General features: G+C 30.7%; 1 protein-coding gene across 2 annotated transcripts; it reads left to right on the top strand.

Annotated features, from left to right (window-relative positions):
* Positions 1 to 12,683: 12,683 nt before the first annotated feature.
* Positions 12,684 to 19,839, top strand: LOC100814589 (protein SHI RELATED SEQUENCE 1). Of its 2 annotated transcripts, XM_026128637.2 has the most exons (3): positions 12,684 to 14,280; positions 14,908 to 15,225; positions 19,438 to 19,839. In XM_026128637.2, the coding sequence occupies exons 1-3, from the start codon at positions 13,680 to 13,682 to the stop codon at positions 19,440 to 19,442; spliced, it is 924 nt and encodes a 307-aa protein (XP_025984422.1). In that variant the 5' UTR covers positions 12,684 to 13,679; the 3' UTR covers positions 19,443 to 19,839. The 2 variants fall into 2 exon arrangements, with proteins under 2 accessions (XP_025984422.1, XP_003516559.1); XM_003516511.5 differs by lacking the exon at positions 19,438 to 19,839 and having other exon boundaries at positions 12,695 to 14,280; positions 14,908 to 15,524.
* The last annotated feature ends 190 nt before the right edge of the window (positions 19,840 to 20,029 follow it).

Raw genomic sequence — 20,029 nt, 5'->3', positions numbered from 1 at the left:
AAGTATATTCTAACATTTGAAAAATATTAATTTGATTCTCATAAAACAAATATTATTAATTTCATCTTTCTAAAAATAAAATATATTTTTAATAATCTTTTAATAATAATTTCATTAGACGATAATTTAATGATAGATTTACATGTTTAATTTAATTATAAATAAATTAAATAATTTGTAACCGATAAAATTCTCAAATGAATTAAATAATTTTTTACGGTTAAAAATTTTTAAAATTATTTTTTTTTTGTCTCTTCTTAAGTATTTTTTTTCTCGTTACCACGGAAGACTATTAAAAATATTTTATTTTTGTGGTAACAAATTAATACCTAAATTGTTAGGATGATCAAATTAATAATTTTCAAATTTTATAATGATCTAAAACATATTTTATTCTTAATTTTATTATAATAATATTATGAGTCACGTTATTTTGAAAATGAAAATGAAAAAATTGAGTTATATAAAAAAAGTACGAGAGAAAAACATATTTTCATGCTTATAATTTAAATAAAATTTTTAATACCGTATTTTTAGAAATAAAATGGATATTCCACATAAAATCCACAATATGTATACTTTTCTATCTAAATAAAAAGAGATTTTTTTTAATGTATCATTTCTTCCATATCTTTAATGAGTTTATTTTAGTATCTTTTTTAATGTATTTTTTACCGCTGTATTCGATTATATAATAATAATTTATTATACTTTCTAAAATAAAATCTTTCTTATTTTTCTACTCATTCTACTTTTTTATTTAGACAAACAACGAGAATTCAACTTTATTTTACATCTAAAAACAAATTTTAACGAACATATACTAATAATATAAAATAATTTTACATTTGATTAATATAAAATATGTTAATTAAACTTTTAATTTATTATTATAAAAAGATAATAAATTTATCATACATAATACCACCGTGTTACATTATTCTTATGTAATTTATTTTCTTCCAAACATTTTTTTAACCAAAAAATATTTAAAACTCCTTATTTAACACTTAAATAATTTTCCTCCAACTAGATTGACGAATTTTTGAGAAAAAAAAAAAGATATATCTACACTCCCAAACATATAATTATAAATGTGACAAAACTTGTAAATTTTGTCTTTTTTTATTGTAGTTTTTTTTCTTAAATTTTTCTAGGTTAATTGAATATCGAAACTCATCAAAATCAAGGTATTTTTAAAAAAAAATCTTTAAACACTTACAAAGATTTCACATTGACAATAAAATTTACACGTTCGTGTGATATACCAATATACAATATAAATCTAATCTTATCATTTAGATCAATCTTCCATATAGAACTTAAATTAGTTTATCACAAATTTTAAAATTCAAACTTTAAAGAGAAAATGTTGTGTAAACTAATGTTAGAAGGATGTATGTAGTTAACTAATAACTATTTATTACTTTAATACTTTAATCCATGTTTTTTAGTATTGATTGGTTTGTGAAATAAAAAAATTATAAAACTACGTCAATTATTCATGGAAAGTAGGCATGGTAATGGGTTTGAATTCACGGGACTCGCCTCGGATCTATCTCGATTTTGATGAGAAAAATTTGAGTTGATCGGGTCGGGATCGAGTTTGGATTTCCCCCATGGTCAAAGTTAGACTTGGGGTCAAAGATGTAATTATTAATACTCGTCCTAACATGTTTCAAACTCGTCTCGCTAATAATTAATTTACAAAAATATATTATTGTATATATATAATCCACTAAAATTTGAAACTTAGATTGGATTTTATGATACTGTTGTGTTAGATTTTATGTTGTCATGTACAATCTAGAAATATGTTATGATTACTATTTAAAATTATTTTTTTCATCCTATGAAAAATTGTATATTTTATAGGATTTTATAAGTATGTCGAGAGCAGAACGGGGTAGGAAAAATTCAATCTCATCGGGACGGGGATGAAGGGTAAATCTACACCCTGTCGAATTTCAGGGGTGGGAAGGACGGAGTAAGCAAAACCCGACCTCGACCCATCTGATGTCATGCCTAATGAAAAGTAAGGTAGTGCACCTAAATTAAAGTATTGAAGGTACTTTTACCCAAAAACAAATATATGAAAGAACATTGCAATTTGTTCCCATTGTTTAGTAAAAAAAAAGGATTATTAAGGAACATAGCATTGCAATTTGTTCCCATTGTTTAGTAAAAAAAAAAGGATTATTAAGGAACATGTCGGTGAAAGTATTTCAATTATTTGTTAATTTTTTTTATTAATAAAAACTTTATTTAAGTATTTGGTACATATTTTTTTGGGTAGTTTTTAGGATTTTTTGAAGTAACATTATTAAAAATATTAGTTTTTAGCTTTTAATTTTTTTTATATATATTTTTATTTTATCATCAATATATTCATTTTTAGTTATATTTTTTAAATAAATAATTTTATTATTTTTCTATCATTTTATACTTTTAAATTACTTTAGTAATTTTTTTCAAAATACTTATAATTTAATAAACTATTTTTTTAACTACTAACTTTCGATTATCAACTAATTTTTCATCCTCCAAGTAACTAACTTTTGAGCTAGTTTTGTCTAACTTAACATAGATTGATCCAAAATATGGTTTTAATGCATTAAAAGGAAGATTAACCTGTATTTGCTTTTCATATTTTTTTTTTATATTTAACAAATGTGAGAAAGAGAAATGTTATTGATATTTTTTAAATTATAAATATTGTTTTACAGAATTTATAAAATATTATTAATTATTGATCAGATTATACATTATTTTCACTGAACTAATTAAAATCATTTTCAATCAAAAGAGTTAATATGATTTTTTCTTAATAATAAAAATGCTTAAAATAAATTATAAAAAAAAGTGTCATTATTTCATATTTTTCTAAATATAAACTTCTGTTATACGGTGTAATTTATAGCTCTTTATTTCTGTAAGATCTTGGGGATTCATCTGCAACTCCCTACTATAGAGTTGAATTACTATTTGCAACTGTAGCAAGCCAGCTGTGATTAAGTGATTATTTGTAAAGTTGACAGCGACACATTACCCTGGTTGAAATCAAAACATATGGTACTCCTTTTCATTTCATTAACAAACAATGAATGAAGAGTATGTATACAAGGTCAATTTAGTCATAAGACAGACAACGTCTTCTGTTCCGTACCAAAATTGTTGCCTCGATGATGGACATATACTTTACACATATTGAGAGATAAACGGACGAGGGAATCATGTAAAATTTTAGTATCTTGGTAAGAATGTTTTTCCAACAAACTGAGAAAAAGTATTTATTATATAAATTATTGAAAATATAAAATATTAATAATAATTGATATAAGTGTTAGTAATATGTATTTTTTAATCAAATAATTAAGGTGATTTAGAATTTAAATTTTGATTAATACTTAAATATAAAATAAATTATATTAAAAGAAAAATAGTTTTTTTTTATGATCACAATGTATTAATAATTATGACCAATAAAAAAAACTTAAAAAAATAACATCAACAACATAATTTTTCATAAAAAAGATTTATCCTTTAATTCCTTAATCAATTCCTTGAAGCATCTTTAATAGAAATTTTTATCTCAAAAACTCTTATTCATAAGATCTACCATCTACCAGTAAACCTCCTTCAAAGTTCTCTAGCGGAACAATTGGGTTCTAGGAAACAACTGTCAAGAACTCCTCTTTTTTTAACAAAAATTATTGTCGCTCTCCCTAACTAATTTTAGAGGAACCAACTGAAATGGGAGAAGGGAAGAAGCAAGAACAGAACAGATCAAACAACACAACTCAGATCTAGAACAGATAGATGCTTCCTCGCTGAACAACAACATAACTCGGATCTCTATTTTCGAATGAAATCTAGAACAACAACTTTCAGATATAGATCATAGCGATGCTTCCTCGCTGAACAACAACAACCATTGAAGGGTTGAGGCATGGAAGGGTCTGAGTGTGGGTTGTGGAGAATGGAAGGGCCAGGGAAGGAGAAGAGGTCGGAAGAGGGGAGAAGGAGAAGAGACAACAGGCTTTGGGAGAAAAGTTTAAGTGGGATTCATTGGAGACCCCCAATTATTGTCTCAAGAACTAAAAGTGAAATTTATCACTAAAGTAAGAAAAAAAAAAAGGAAAAAAACTTCTTATAATTCATAAAGTGATTTAAGAATCTAAAATTTACCTTGGTTAGTATTTATCAAATTTTAATTATTTTAAAATTGGTCCAGAATTTCTTTCACTTTTTTTTAATAGAAAATAGATATTTTTTATTTAGATTATAAATGTTTTTCACTTAAATAATCTTATTTGAATTGTGTAATATTATAAAATTTTCTCTTTAAATATTTAATATAATTAAATACACATCATCACTCAAATATTCCTGTACAATTTTGTACTAAATGAAGTAAACAACGCATGATAAGTTTTTTTTATTGTTAAATTAAAATATTTTATAATAACAACGCATCAAAATTAAACTCTAAAAATATTCATTAAAAAAACTCTAAAAGTAATATATAAGCATAGGTAAAAATTAAAACCAAAAATAAAAATTATAAAATTTTCAAAAGAAAACTCATAAACCCCCAAACACATGATAATTTTGAATATGTAACTTTGTTGAATATTCAGGAAAAAAAATTATTATTTATAATAATTTTATCCTACTCAAATAAATGATCTCAATAAAAACTACATGTCATTATAAAACTAAAATGAAAGAAAATTTGAGTTTGACATGTGATTATAAAACTAAAAGCTAAAGAATAAAATTGTATCTGAAATATATGTTATTATAAAAAAAAATACATAATACATTAATTTTGTCTTTAGCATCGAGTTTTGACGTCATATAAAAACTTAATTTTGATCAAACTCAATCATACATATTGATGCAAGATTTTATAAGAGGGTTATTATTTTCTATTCATATATTTTAATTTAGTCATATCTTTAGTTAATGTAATATCGTTAACATAAGTTAATTTAATTTTCAACCTTAAAAAGTCAAAAAAAAAAAAAATCTTCAACCTTAAATTTTAGTTCACTTTATGTTTAGATTTTTTAATATTTACTATTTATTTTTTTGAAAAAACAAAATCGAACTGCCTTTCTTCTTGTAAATCAAATATGTTTGTAGAGAAATATGTGAATTTGTGTATGATGTATAATTTCTTTAACCCTTAAATTAATCTTACTCCCAAATTATTATGGTGCATCTCCCACACCATATATCTTCTCATTTCTTAATCCTATTCCATGGCCTCCTCTCCCCCCTCGCTAACACCGTTATCGTAGAAGAGTTTCGTCTACCGCCGTGGGGGTTGAAGGGGGAGAGGTATAGACGTCGAGGCGAGTGCGATAGAGCATGCAAAGAAATAAATTCCTGAAATGTCTTCTCCTCTCTTCCCTGTCAATGCTACTACCGTTTTCTTATTGTGTTTTTTCTCCGTGTGAGTGAGGCGTTCATTCTTTCTGAATCACTCTCATTCTCAACAATTACTAAAAATAACGTTATTCATGATTTTCATCAGCTTCTTCGCAGCCAGCATCACCAACTGGCGAAAGAGGAGCGTTAACTAAGTGGGGCATCATCGTGTGATTGAAATGTATCTAAAAACTAAAAAAACTATGTACGATACATAAATTATTATGCAAATGCATTAGCTTGGTCCATCGAATAACTTCTTATGACAATCCCAAGTAGTCGTACATCCATAAACTGATAAAAGGTAATGAGTCCGTCAACAATATGAGGCAAAGTATAGTTGTCCACTTGTCGTTGGAGTAATTAACTTTGTACTAGCAATCAGTGAAGCAGTAGTACAAGACGTGTGCTTGTCAGATCGATCGATCAATACTGTTTTGGACATAACAGTTAGTGTTGCCTAGTAATGTAATGTAATCGTTCCGCCACAGGAATGAGGTTTTTCAGCATTTATTTATTTATGCCAAAATAAATAAATAAGGAAGCGCACTTACAGTCAATAATATACAAGGTTTATCTCGTAATAACATGCCTTTTAGATGCGGCAAAACCAATCATCCTAATAAGTACATAACCTTAATCAACTTAGTCTACGTAACTTAGCAACAGAAAAACAAGAAAAAAGTGATCGGAGGAAAAATGTTTTACTGTCCATCTCGGTTAAATTGATTTGTAAGTTCATCACATATAGTTACGAAAATAAGATTATGATAAAAAAAAAAAAGTGTTGTCTCAACAAAGTAAACTTTTCTGTGGAATTTAGTAATGATTTAAGTTAGTTTTCATTCATTATATTTCATAATTATTTTATTTTGATATTTTAAATTTTAAGAGTTTTATTTTATTTTTTAATGTTTTCAAAATGTATCATTTTATACTTTTTCAATATTTCATTAAAAATATTGTTGTTTTATTAACTTTTAACTTTTAGAAACGGACCAAAATGATATATTTTAAAAACAAAATAATAAAATAAAACTTTTAAAATTTAGTGTAGTAAAGTAAAACAATTGCAAAATATAATGGACAAAAAGTGATAATAAACATTTTTAAATAATTAACTTTACATAGTAATAGCTAAAAATCATCATTATCTCTGTTTTATTTTAAAAAATAAACAACTAAAAAGTTTATCATCTCCTCCAACCTTTTCTAGATCTGAAAAGGTAAAAAATGCAGTAACATACAGATTGAACGACGTTAACACATAATTTCGTTGGAATCACCAAAAATTTGTTTACTCCTCATCGAAAAACCAAAGCACTTCATACAATTATACTATTGAAAACAAAAGTATGGGAGATCAGGGTAAGAGTTGTCTTTGACGAAAAGAAAAAACCATGACCCTGACTCACCAATTAACCCATATTTGAACGAGAAAGTTACAATGTGGCTCTTTGTGAGGTCTACGAACAAGACCTCAACTATCGCACATGGTTGGGTCGAGCAGGCAAAGACTTTTCCATTCAACATATACAATTGGACTAGGGAAGATGAGCATTGCAAAGAGGGGTCTAACGGTATGTTTTATTGGAAGATGATTCTGATGACCCGATTGGTCAAATCTCATCCACAATCAGGCACTATTGGTCTTGTTCTTCACCTTTGTTAATGCGTTGTTGTCGAGGGTGGCGATGAGACGGTTGTTGTTGTTAGGTAGGCGAAAATTTTGGCTCGTAAGGGGTTGCGACGAAGATGAAAGCAGGGGAGGGGCAATGATCTTTTTGGATTGATGGTGAGATACGAAGTAGTGGAAGGAGAAGAGGTATTTATCGATTGTGATTGAGAATAATTGGTAAATAAAATTATTATTGTTATTAAATTATTAAGTTGGATGAAGAAAATAATACTAATAATAATATGAGAGTGAAGGTTGTTGTTGTTTGTGATTTTAGATCCATCTTTTCTTTATTTACTCAGTGATCTTAAAGATAGTGATAGTTTTTAGCCGCCACTATGTTAACTTATAAATGCAAATATCACAAGAATGGGAGGGATTGAATTGTGATTTTGCATAATTGTAAAAACTTTAAAAAACCAACAAAGTTTTTCGTCTGTGAAGATAACTTCGTAAGAATAGATAACAAACTTTATTAGAAGAGCACTATAGCTGATGAGAAAAATGAGTTCCCAAAAACGCAAGATATCCTTAAATGACTGAAAAACAATTCAGACTCAAGGTCAGTTAAAAAACAGAGAGAAAGCAAAGAGTAAACAAATACAAAGAGTTATACTGGTTCATCTCTACCACTAAGACTTTGTCCATTTCTTAGTAAACCACAAAGTTCCATTAAAATTTCACAAGTTACAAGTATCATATCACGACCATTTCTCGCTCTTGCAAATCAACACTCGGTATTCATTGTTCTACCAAATCACTGCTAGATTTAAACAAAACAAAAAAAAGATTTGTGGTTAAGGGTTGCTCACAGACTAAAATTGAATCGTATTACAGATGCAAAAACAAAAACAAAAAATCACTTAGTCCTTTTCTCAGAGGGTGTTTAAGGTGATTTAAGAACTTTTTTTAATTTTAAAGACTATACAGAGAGTCTTGTTGAAGGAGACTAGAAAGAAATATTTGTGCAAGATCAACTACTTCACTCTTCAAAGCTAGGTTTATATAGTCTCGTCTTCAAGTATTCATTGTTTCACAATGAATAAATCTTCGTTTGATTTTTGTTTGATAAGAGAGGGTCGATGGGTGCATTTAATGCACGTCCTTTCCCCATGTAGAGAAATCTTTATTTACGACTTGGTGTACGAGAACTTGCAATAGGTAGTTACATATTTATATTAGAACTTGCACGTTCTTTCCCCATGACTTTATCTGCCTACCGTCTGAAAAGTATGAGATGCATATGTTATAAAGATATCAGACATGCATACCACGCAATATTTTAAGATTTTAGCGAAAAATTGAAAAAAAACCAAAAGATACATTTTGAGAACATAAAGGATCATTTAAAACTTTTAAAACGTAATGTACCAAAACAAAATAACCGTAAAACATATTGGATCAAAAGTAGTATTAAATTATTTTTAAACTAAAAAGTTAATAAAACACTAATATTTCTAACATAAAATTTAAAAAAATTTAAAATGATACATTTTAAAAACACTCGGAATGAAAACAAAACAAAAATAACAATACAAAATAACTCAAGAGTATTTTTGTTTTTTTAATTTAAATTCACTTGTTCTGTGTTGTTCTCCTTTTCTTTTTCCGAATTAAAAAAAAAAACAAATTTTAACATAGTTCTCAAAAACTTTATTTTTTTCTTTTTTTATATGAAAACTAAACAAGAAACATACTTTCCCTTTTTTTCTTTGCATTTTCGTTCTAACCAAACATAGCATCAATTCCAAAAAAGTAATATCAAACCCAAAAAAATATATATAGCATTAATTCTCTCCCTCACATACTTTTCTTTCCCAACCAACCAAACAAACCATAGAAGATATATATGTGTTGTTCTGTGTGATCAAGTATATATTTATCACATGGTCAGAATTTATTATATATTTTTTTATATTGAATATTAGAATTTATATCGTAAATACTTAATTTAGTAATGAACTTTTTCAAAAGCCTTATGATTTTTTTTTTCTCAGCAAAAAGGAATAATATTGATAAAGGGTATAAGTGATACCCAAAAGAAAACAAAAAGTTTAGATGTATTTGGTTTCAATGTTATGTTTGAGATCCGGTAAAAATTTAAAATTAGATGAAATACCTTTTAACGAGAAGGAGAAGAGTTGCGTAAAAATAACTGTTGAAAGCTATAAATTAAAACTGTAAAGAAATGCAGCAAAGAAAAATGATATTTTCTTATTCGGGAATTCCTGGTACCCATTAATAAAATGTTTTCATTTTGCCTCGCAAAAAAAATTAAATAGCTTTGACAAGGCCAAAAAAGTTTTTTTTTTCTATTTTTCTTTCAAGACCAAGCGAAAGTTAATACATGGGGAAAAAATGACGCTAAACAATTATTTAGCATTGGCCAATAATTAATAAACCAGTTGAAGCTAATTTTAGCATTAGTCGCACTAGCTGGCTGACGCTAAATTAGCGTTAGTTTTTATCAATGCTAAACTTAGTATTAGCAAGTTTGATGCTTTGTAACGTTTGACTAACACTTTGTTAGTTGGCCATTAATGCTGAATTTAATGTTGGCTTGATCGATGCTTTCTTTATTTTTTTTTCTTCAAAAATCTGTATAAAAGAGTTCGTAAATTATAACCCGCCTAATATTTCCACAAAATAGAAAATCAATATAGTAATAAAATGTTATTGGAGATAAGATGCATACATTGATTTCATTTGAATTTCTCCAAAAACTCAAATGTATTAATTGATTTTCGCTTATAATACATTTGACTTATGAAAAAAATTATTCAAATATATAACACACGACGAATCAATATAAAATAATATAATAGTAATACGTATAAAAAGATATAAATGTAAGATATAAATGTAAAAAAATATACTAAGGTTATAAAGATCTAAATTAAGTACTATATAAAAAATTGTGGTAGACGACAAGTTGGAATCAAAGTAAATGACGGAATATTGAGAGTTCAATAACTAAATAATACAACCAAGTGAAGTCATTTCCGACTATCGGAGTTCAACAATTTCATCAAAAAGGTATTTGAGCCTATATATTTTGTTGTCCGGTGAAAATTTAGAGTTAGATGAAATACGTTCTAATGAGAAGGAGAAGGAGAAGAGTTGCGTAAAAATAACGGTTGAAAGCTATAAATTTAAACTGTAAAGTAATGTAGTAAAGAAAAATGATAAATAATTGGATAAAATAAGCTTGGTTTTTGAATTGAGTGTCCTCTGAAATTAACCTATTTATAAACTAAAAACTCAAATCCTCTAATGAATCACATTTTTCTACTTGACAATGTCCTGAAAGTGATTTGGGAGTCATTCAATTCAACTAACTAATTCTTGCATTTGAATTTGACTAATAGAAATTGAAATTCAACTTACTTATGATAACTATTTGAATATCAAATAGTCCTAGAAAATATTTTCTTATCTTTATTAAACTAAATCAAACTTAATTAAGTTATTTTTATTAACGCAGCAAATAAACCAAATTTTGCCATTCATCTAATATTGATATTAGCCAAATTGACCTTTATCTTTATTCAACTAACGCTGAAATTAGCTGAATTTCCCATTAGTCGACAATAATTTTGCCGTATCCTCAACAACGGAATTTCATCTCTTGCTACATAATTCGGGTGTATATATATATATATAAAGTAAAGAAAGTGGACATGGGAGCTAGAGGTGCATGGAAGAATTGCAAAGAAGATACAAGTGTAAATGATTATTTTTTTACTCGAGTGAATCGAATATCTACATAAATGAAATATAAGTTATACTCTATAAGCTAGCTTGTAGAAAACTCATATTCACACTTTCTCTTTTGACTGTAACTATAAAATGGAATTAACATATTTCTTCCTTCCTTTCCTCTCTATTTTTCTCCTCTTCGATTCAACACACTTAAACATAATGCAAAAGATATGATTACGGCAGAAAGAAAATTCTACATAAATTTGAGTTAGGTCTCCTCATGATAAATCTAGTAATGTAAAAAATTTGGCTCATATTTATTTGGTGAGTGAAAAATACTGATTGTTACTCAATCTACAACAAACGAGAGGGTTGTAAAATTAGTTTTATCACCAACGAGAGGGTTGTAAAAGTAGCTAGTGTGTAATGAACTAATATTCAAATCTTTGATAAAAGTTATACTTATATTTGGTTTCATCTCCTCTTCAATTCCTGGAGAATATTTTTCTCACTTTTAATATTCAAACATACCTTAAACATATTTATCTCTCTTAATAATAATTTGTAGTTGGATCATAATATAAATCAAAGTTTTTTTTTTTAATCAGCAAAGTAGATTTGTATAAATTTTATAAATTAAAGTTATAATTTATAGTTGGATAATAATATAAATCAAAGTTACACCAGGGATGTTTGATCAGTTATTTATTTGATTATCATTGAGGGTTTGTTCCATAGAGTAAAAAAAAAATTAAGATAAAAGTTTTTAATTAAAATAAAATATAAAAGCATGAATTTTATCATATTTTATTATTAATTTCATTTTTTTTTTCGTTTTCTTTTATTTGATTGCAACCAAACATATCCTGGGGTTATAATTTAAAAGTCTTATCAATCGATTTTCTTATGAAGAATAAATAAAGTTTAGGTTTGTATTAGTAGTATAGAAATTTGTAATTAGTGACGCGAAAAGGATATCTAAATTTAAGCACTTATAGTTTTGGGGTGTGGTGAAGACTGAAGTGTTGAGGGATGCATGGTGCAGTTAATGGGTGGCATTCGTAATGGCATTTCTGTGAGTATACACCGTACGGCTGGAAGTCTCTGCCATAAGGCTCATGCGCTGGTATTTCAGGTCGGCGCCTTCCCTTTCTCTCAATTCTCTAACCATATTAATCATCACTGTCCCACTCCATTTTTTACTCATTAAAACAATTCATCATGCTTCATACCCATTGTTCAATGACACCAATACCCTCCAAATAGAGTCAACCCTTCTTCAATTTTCTGTCCATTCCTTTCCTAATTGCACATTATTTAAGGAAACAGTCACATAGACCTAAGGGTCACTGAATAATATTATATTGCTGCTACTATTATTCTACTGCAAATTACATTCACTGCCCTATAATAAAAACCTTTCAGTTGAAGCTGCTTTTCATTAAAACCAATAACAAAATAATAGTACAAAATTAAATTTTGAACACGAAAAGAATACAAGTACGATCACGATGTGGTGGCGCTGTGTTCCCCTTCATCGGCACATAATGTTTGAGGCCACATGATTATTTTTATGGAAACCCGATCAAGTTACCTCTTTTTCACCATCCAAAATCTCTCTAGCTCAATAAACAAAGTATTTAATTTGCACCAAAGTTGATTACATTCGTTCATTGCAATAGGGAAAACGAAACCCTCGATTAGGCAAACGCGAGAAATTTCTCCCAAGGCCAATTTATCCGGCGTTTATTTTAATTTCATAAATATACTCCCAACACGTCATTGTGTCTAAAAATACTAATTCTACAGAGAATGAAAATTAAAATAAACCAAATACGTACTGTGTATAATAATTTTAACAGGTACAGTAGTTGTTTATGGGAATAAATAATTACTACTAATAAGAATAAATATAGGAGAGGGGAGAGAAGAATTTTAATTTTAATAGAAATTAAGGAAGATAAAAGGGGCAATGTGTCACGAAAAGCAGCGGGTTTTCCGGTAGGAAAGGACGAGGGGCGCAGAAAGGGGTTTGTTTTGACACGTGGCAAGATAAGGAACGTAGGATGAGGATGGGAATTAGTATGGGCCGTGGAGATGAGATGAATGACATCCATTCCATTAGAATTTTGTTGTTTTGATAAAAAGGAAAGAGAGAGAAGTTATTATTACCTTACTGGGTTTTGTGATAGTGCTAAGTTGCTAACTTAACCACACCACAAGCCACAGACACAAAAGGGGAAGTGGTCAGAACAAAAAAAAAAGCTCTCTCATAAACTCTGGCAAAGAATCAGAGAGAGAGAAGGAAAAGAAGAATGGGATGGGAAACTTAAATTAGAGAGGCAGCACAGCACAGCACAGAAGGTCATGGCGGCGTTTGCAGTGCTGAAAATCGCGCTTTTGTGATTGAGGGTTTTATTAATGCACCTTGCCTTGGTGCCGCTGGCCGAGAGAGAATGAGTTGAAGGCTGCTGCCCCCGATACTGTTTCTCCTCTGTCCTCAACCACAACCCTTCTAATCAATTCCACTCTTTAACCAGCCACCACACAACACCTACCTCTACATCTTAAGCATACAAGGAGAGAGAACAAAAACAAAACACAACACACGCGCACACACAAAAACCAAAGAATTTAAGAGCAAAAAAAAAGAAGAAAACTATCCCTAGTTGTTGTGCGGTTCTCTCTCCCAAATTGTGGACGCAGGGAATTAATTGAAGCAGAAGCAGTTGTCGTGGATTGGAGTATTTTAGTAAATTAATTATAATTGTGTTGAGCGTAGAGTGGGGTTGGCTGGCGATCGAGGTAGTATTGTTCTTGATATGGATTTTCGAAGGTCGGGATCAGTAGAGGAGGCAGAAGAATGGCGGGTTTATTCTCACTAGGGGGTGGTAGTAGTAGTAGAGGGAACACCCAACAAGAGGAAATTCCTCCTCCGGATACCTTATTCTGGTATAACAACAAAAATGATGACGTTTCCTCTTACCACCGAGGTGGCGGGTTTGAGTTATGGAACCAGCAACAACTCATGGGCCAGGGCCCTCCTTCTCAACAGCGGCCTCTCTTTCACCAAGATCTCTACTCCGCGCTGGGCGTTGGGCCCAGCAGGCCCATCTCAGACGATCAGTCGTCGTCGAGATCCGGGTTCATGCTTGGAAGCACAGGAGGAGGAGGAGGGATTAGCTGTCAGGACTGCGGGAACCAAGCCAAGAAAGATTGCCCTCACATGCGGTGCAGGACGTGCTGCAAGAGCCGCGGCTTCGATTGCCAAACCCACGTCAAGAGTACTTGGGTCCCCGCTTCACGCCGCCGCGAACGATTACAACAATTCTCCGCTTTGCAACAAACCCTCGAACCACCTTCTTCTGGAGGAGGTGACCTTCCCAAAAGGCACAGAGAGAGAGACCATCATTATCATTCTCCTCTCGCCTGCACTCGCTTCCCTTCAAACCCCTTGTCCTCAGGTATACACTAATACAATAATACAGCTTCTCCATGTCGTGTCTTGTCATACTACATGTGTTTGCACATGCACCTCACAGTTTCCGTGATTGACTATTGAGAGAAAAAGGAAACGAAACGAGGATTAAAGAAAAGAATAATGGAGAGACTCGTCGAGGGAATTATAAATTCTCTGAAAAGATATGGGTAGCCACTGAGAAAGTTTTGGAAGCATACACACAAGCAAGGACGGTATCGATTGCGTGTGTTTGTGAAGCAAAAATTTTTCTCTCCCCTTTTTCTTTACCGAAACACTGTTGTTTTGGTAGCCCTGACCTGACCCATTAGATTGACAGTGGAGAAGAAGCTGTTCTCTCACTCTCTTTCTCTGCGTGACTACTGACTGTGTACTCCTTTTTTCCTTTGCAAACACTCACTGGCGCAAACCAACACAACACCATTCACTCCTTCTATCATATGTATTTGTCTCAGTATCTTTGCCTAGATCTTTCTGTTTCTTTTCTTTTGTTAACTCTCACTACTCACATACATACATACATACATCATCTATATTCTATATATTTACCTAATCCTAACTCGTTCATGTTTTTATTTTATTTTTCTAAATACTATTTTGTACAAAATAAAAGGGTTAGAGGAGGTGAATTTCCCGGCTTTGGTGAGGTCCGATGCGGAGTTCAGATGCGTACGTGTGAGCTCCATGGACGAGGAGGCGGAGGAGGAGTACGCATACTCAACGGCTGTAAACATTGCAGGACATGTTTTCAAAGGAATTTTATATGACTATGGTCCAGAAGGTAACACTAATTACATGGCTGGTGCTGGGGAAAGCTCTTCTACTGGTGTTGGTGCCTTGAACCTAACCACTGGTGCCATTGTTTCTGAGCCAATTGTTGATCCTTCTTCCTTGTATACGGCTCCTCTTAACACCTTCATCCCTGGTAGCGGTACGCAATTCTTCCCTCACCCACGATCTTGAACAAACAAACGCCAAACAAAAGCACACACAGAATTTTCATTTTCTTTTAATCAATGGTTTAATTTACTGCATCCTCTCCATTTATCTTACTACTCCCCTCGCCAACTTTGTCTTAATTTCCACTATTTTATGATCATCTTGTAGTCGTAAACTTGATGATGAAAAAAAAAAGAATGAAGTAAAGGAGAACAAAAGAAAATGCAAACGTGCCGTGTTTTGTTTTTTAAGCAAATGCAAATTATTATCAATGCTTAATTAGTTTGATAATGTATCGTTCTTTTAGTCTTATTTTCTTGGTAATTAAGGATATATAGTTAGTTACCTAGCTAATGCTATTTAACTTGTTTCTTTCTCTGTACAACAATATTAATGGACATCTGGCTCTAATACTGGGTTGTACTGCGTCTTTGTGTTTTTTTTTTCAATGTTATTTTTAGGGGTTGGTTTTTCCCTTCCATGTTGAATCATAACACGGTGTCTGGTTGTTTTTCTCAACTTCCAAGTTGTTTTTTCGTGTTTATCCGTATGCTTGCCGGTTTGAAATTGAACTGGAAACACGGTTTTGGTCTTCATTTGGATTAAGTTCTCAACGATGATTTTTTTTCTTCTGCATTTTAAATAATTTTTCATATTTCGGTATGGGCGGTCCAACCATGCATATGAACATTCAAGTTTGAAAGGTGAAAGATCTCTCTCCCTCTTTCCCATGTGATACTGTAATTCTAACAACTTATTCATTCCAACTTTGCATAGATGTGACGTTGATTACTAAGGAGGAAATGTTTCTAATCAAGATGTTCAAAAATTTAATGCACATGCAGGAAACTATACGTATGTAGGGGAACACTCCATTTTATGTCTAAGAAGTATAGCATATAGCATAATACAAAATGTTGCTTGATCCAAAAACACTAAAATAAGTAATAAAAACAAAAGAAAAGGTTAAGATGTCAGCATGATACGAAACCTTGTGATGCAACATGCTCTCTCCATCTCATGACTGCATACCCCTGTACTCTCTGATCAGTATCACATAATTCAGTTTTTGTCAAGAGATGTGTGCTAACATCTGTGATAATAAAAACAATTATTTATACGTTTTATAGCTAGTCACAATTGCATATCCTATAGATCATAACTAGCACCAATAGTCAACTTTTTATAATGTTATGAACCACAATATATTCTTATTTTATTTTAATTTAATAATTTCAGATTTTAATGTTTGACATATAGATGTTAAATGGAAGAAATTAATAGAGACGAGACCAACTTCCATTTCTTTATGCAATTTTATGTCTTTGAACAACATGCCTTTTCCTTGCAAGCCGTATTTGGAATGTTTTATTCTAATAAATAGTAATATTTAATTTTGAACCGAAATTTTCTCATCGACTTGATGAGATTTTGCACACTCCATATGGCTTGATCGAGTTATGAAGGTTTCAATTCCTAATCCGAAGCATTAAGCATGTCTAAACATAAACAATGATGTATTGTAATCAATTCTCCTTTTCTCTATATAAATATTTCTAACGCTTCTTAATATTCACTCTTCCATTTTCACTCTTAATTATGGAGTTCTATGGAAATACATATGTCAAAATATTAGTAGCTTTGTATAAAGTTTTACTTATAATGGAAAACATGGTAACATAATTTATTCAAGTAAATAACACTAGATTTGGAAAAAAAAGTAAAAGTAAATAACATTTGAAAATGGATGTCATACATTGTTGAGTTTGTAGTGCATCGTGACTTTGGACTAAGATTATGGATACATATGAAGAATGATGCATGAAGGTATAGGAATCTAACTGACAATTCTGATCTTCCTGATTCTTTTAATTTGTCTCTGGATTCTGAAAAGGTTTTCTGTTTCGATTTGACTACTTATGGATTATATGTTTAATATATCTTGGGGACTTGACAGTTCATTGGCCATTATGTTTAGTTTTCCTCGGTTGCATGAAGTCTGGAATTTATATAGTGTTACAAAAACTTGTGTTAATGCTATTCTCTCTTCTACATAAGGAGGTTTTAGTCCTGAGTTTGAATTTATTTTTTTTGTTGGTCATGGTTCACGGGAATGATAAAGAAATGTCAGAACTTTTAATTGTTATTTAAGAATTTTGCGTTGTGGAATTATTTTTAGGTTTAAATATTTTTTCTTTATGCAATTTTGAGTTTTTTTTGTTATTATTATAATTTTTTGTTTTAATTCTTGTAAAATATGTTTTTTTATTTATTTTTAAACCGTTTTAGATAGTGTTTTAAATAATATAAAGTATCATTTAAAGCGTTTTAAGATGAAAAATAAAATAAATATATTTTATAAAGATTAGAATGATTTTTTTATGGATTAAAATAAAAATTGTTAAATTACAGGAGAAAAAAAAGTATTAAAGTCTTATTTTTGATATTTTCCGTGTTTATATACGCAAAACGTAATAAACCAAGGACGCAATCTATTTGTGAAGACATTATCATGCTTGGGCTATGTTATATATATATATATATATATATATATATATATATATATATATATATATATTCCTGTCACATTTGTTTTAGAGGGCAGTGTTAGAAATATATATACGAGAAAAAAATCATTAATTTAATGGATGAATACGGTAGACTACATTAATGTTGGCATATAAACAGGCAATTTGTCATTTGGTTTACTAATTAGAACTTGTATGCGTTAAAAAATTAAAAAAAGCTAATGTAGAATCTCTTTTTTTTTGTACTGTGGTTTTGACTTTGTCATCATATCTAAGTGAATAACCAAACCTTAATCACCACAACTAACATTGGTATTGGACTTCACCAATATTATTCTATTGGTGCAACTGCTTCGTACTTCCATGTTTTTATATGAATGATTTCTCTCTAGTGCAGGAATGGTCATGTTTAAATATTTTATTAAAATATAAATTATAAATATTTTGAGCTAATATACTTAAATTGTACAATAAGAAATAAATACAATTTAAACATTCTTCCATATTTAAATTTGACATAAATGTATATAGAGCAGTAGAAAAGTATGTTTGCTTTGGGTTCTGACAAGAGATGCTGCCTCCTGGTGTTTGTTGTACAAGGTCTAATTCATTTCAGGTAATGAACTTTTTTCTTCACAGAATTTACCTTAGAGAAAAATAAAATCACAAGCATTAATTTGTAGATGCAAAATGGTAGTATCACGTGGGACAGCTCTATATTTAGCACTAATAGCAATTTAGACCTCTACTAAATATGTACGTGCAAGTCTTGGGCACAAAATAAAGCCAAAGGAAATAGGAAGTATTTTTTGTGGATTCTTTTGTTTCCCAAGTGTAAAATACTCACTCAGACTACTTCACCAATTGCCACAGACATGGATGATAGTGGCGACCTCCGTGTTCTTCCTGCTTTAATTTTTCTTTCTTTCTTTCTTGGATTCATATTTTTTCTCATGCAATGAAAAGTACAATAGCAAGTGGACTTGTGCCAGTGCCAACTCAAAAGCAAGGGAATAAACTCAAACTCCAATGGGGTTATTGATAAAATTCAACCGTTTCCCTTGCTTTGATTAACAAATTATCTTAACTTCACAGCCTTTTGTGTTCAGCCCTAGCATATTCCGCTCTATTAAAAAATCAAAACAAGAAAATCCAGCTTCTATCTGCGTTTATGCCCTGGTTGTTTTGCAGATATGAAAGGTTCTTTCTATCACACACATATCAGTACTGATTGTTACAAATGAAGTTAAAACTATTAAAACTGACATACGAGGGAATAGCATATACACACCTTGATAATTTTCATAGCCTTTCTTCCAGTTGCCCCAGCGTTTGAAAACTCTAATGAAAACAGCTTCCCGGTGTCACAAGGATCATGCATAAGCTATGCTTCAGTAGTGGTTTATGGTGTTGTGTACTGTTGTTGTGAATGCAAGTTTTCCAGAGCTATATATATTGTGTAAAAAAGGTCAAAAGGGTTGGGAAACAGATGCCACTGGCATGCACTGCCCAGTTTGAAATAGACATAACAGGTCACGTGTCCATAATAATTGTTGTATAATTGAATAAGGCTTCTGAGGGGAAGGTGTAAGCCAATGGAAGTCTGATTTGAACAGATTTTATTTGCAAAGCAGGACCAAAGCACCAAATCTAATGAACACTAGGGCTTCTTGCAGAATAATGGGAGGTGATAATTTTCGTACTGCTTCAGCAGCAGCATAGATAGCAGTACCATAGGGTGAACCTGACGTGTGTAGGAGCCTAGTGTGCACCATAATGGAATGGTGGTCTCAGCTCTGTGGCATAGCAGTGGTGGTGGTCCCACCAAAACTTCTTCTGCTGGTTGGTTAGGGATGACTCTGCCATGTCTTTCTTTCTTCTTCAAATAAGTCTTTTTAGCTAGTGAGAGAATTAAGGAAGGTGTTTGTGTTGTTAATTACAACGGAATATGGGGAGAGGAGATTTAAGGATTGATAATGTCAAGGTCGAAAATAATGCACGTATGGAACAAAGTGATCAACAAACCCTCGTATTTATTTGATTTACTGAATATTATGATATGAAATATTCAAATGAATTAATGCCTGTTGTGTGTGTGGCCACTAGTGGACGGGGGGAGTGTTTTTGATGATGCGCATGCCTTGTGATGTTTGAGTAGTTTAATTTTTGTAGGTTCATTTGATGCATGTGGAAGGATAGTACATACAACACAACATAACTACACAACTAGTCAACTGATAATATAACCTTTTTTTTGTTCTGCATGTC

This window comes from Glycine max, chromosome 1 (genome assembly GCF_000004515.6).
Source record: "Glycine max cultivar Williams 82 chromosome 1, Glycine_max_v4.0, whole genome shotgun sequence".
Classification (NCBI taxonomy): Eukaryota; Viridiplantae; Streptophyta; class Magnoliopsida; order Fabales; family Fabaceae; genus Glycine; species Glycine max.
This window is presented reverse-complemented; position numbering and strand designations above follow the sequence as displayed.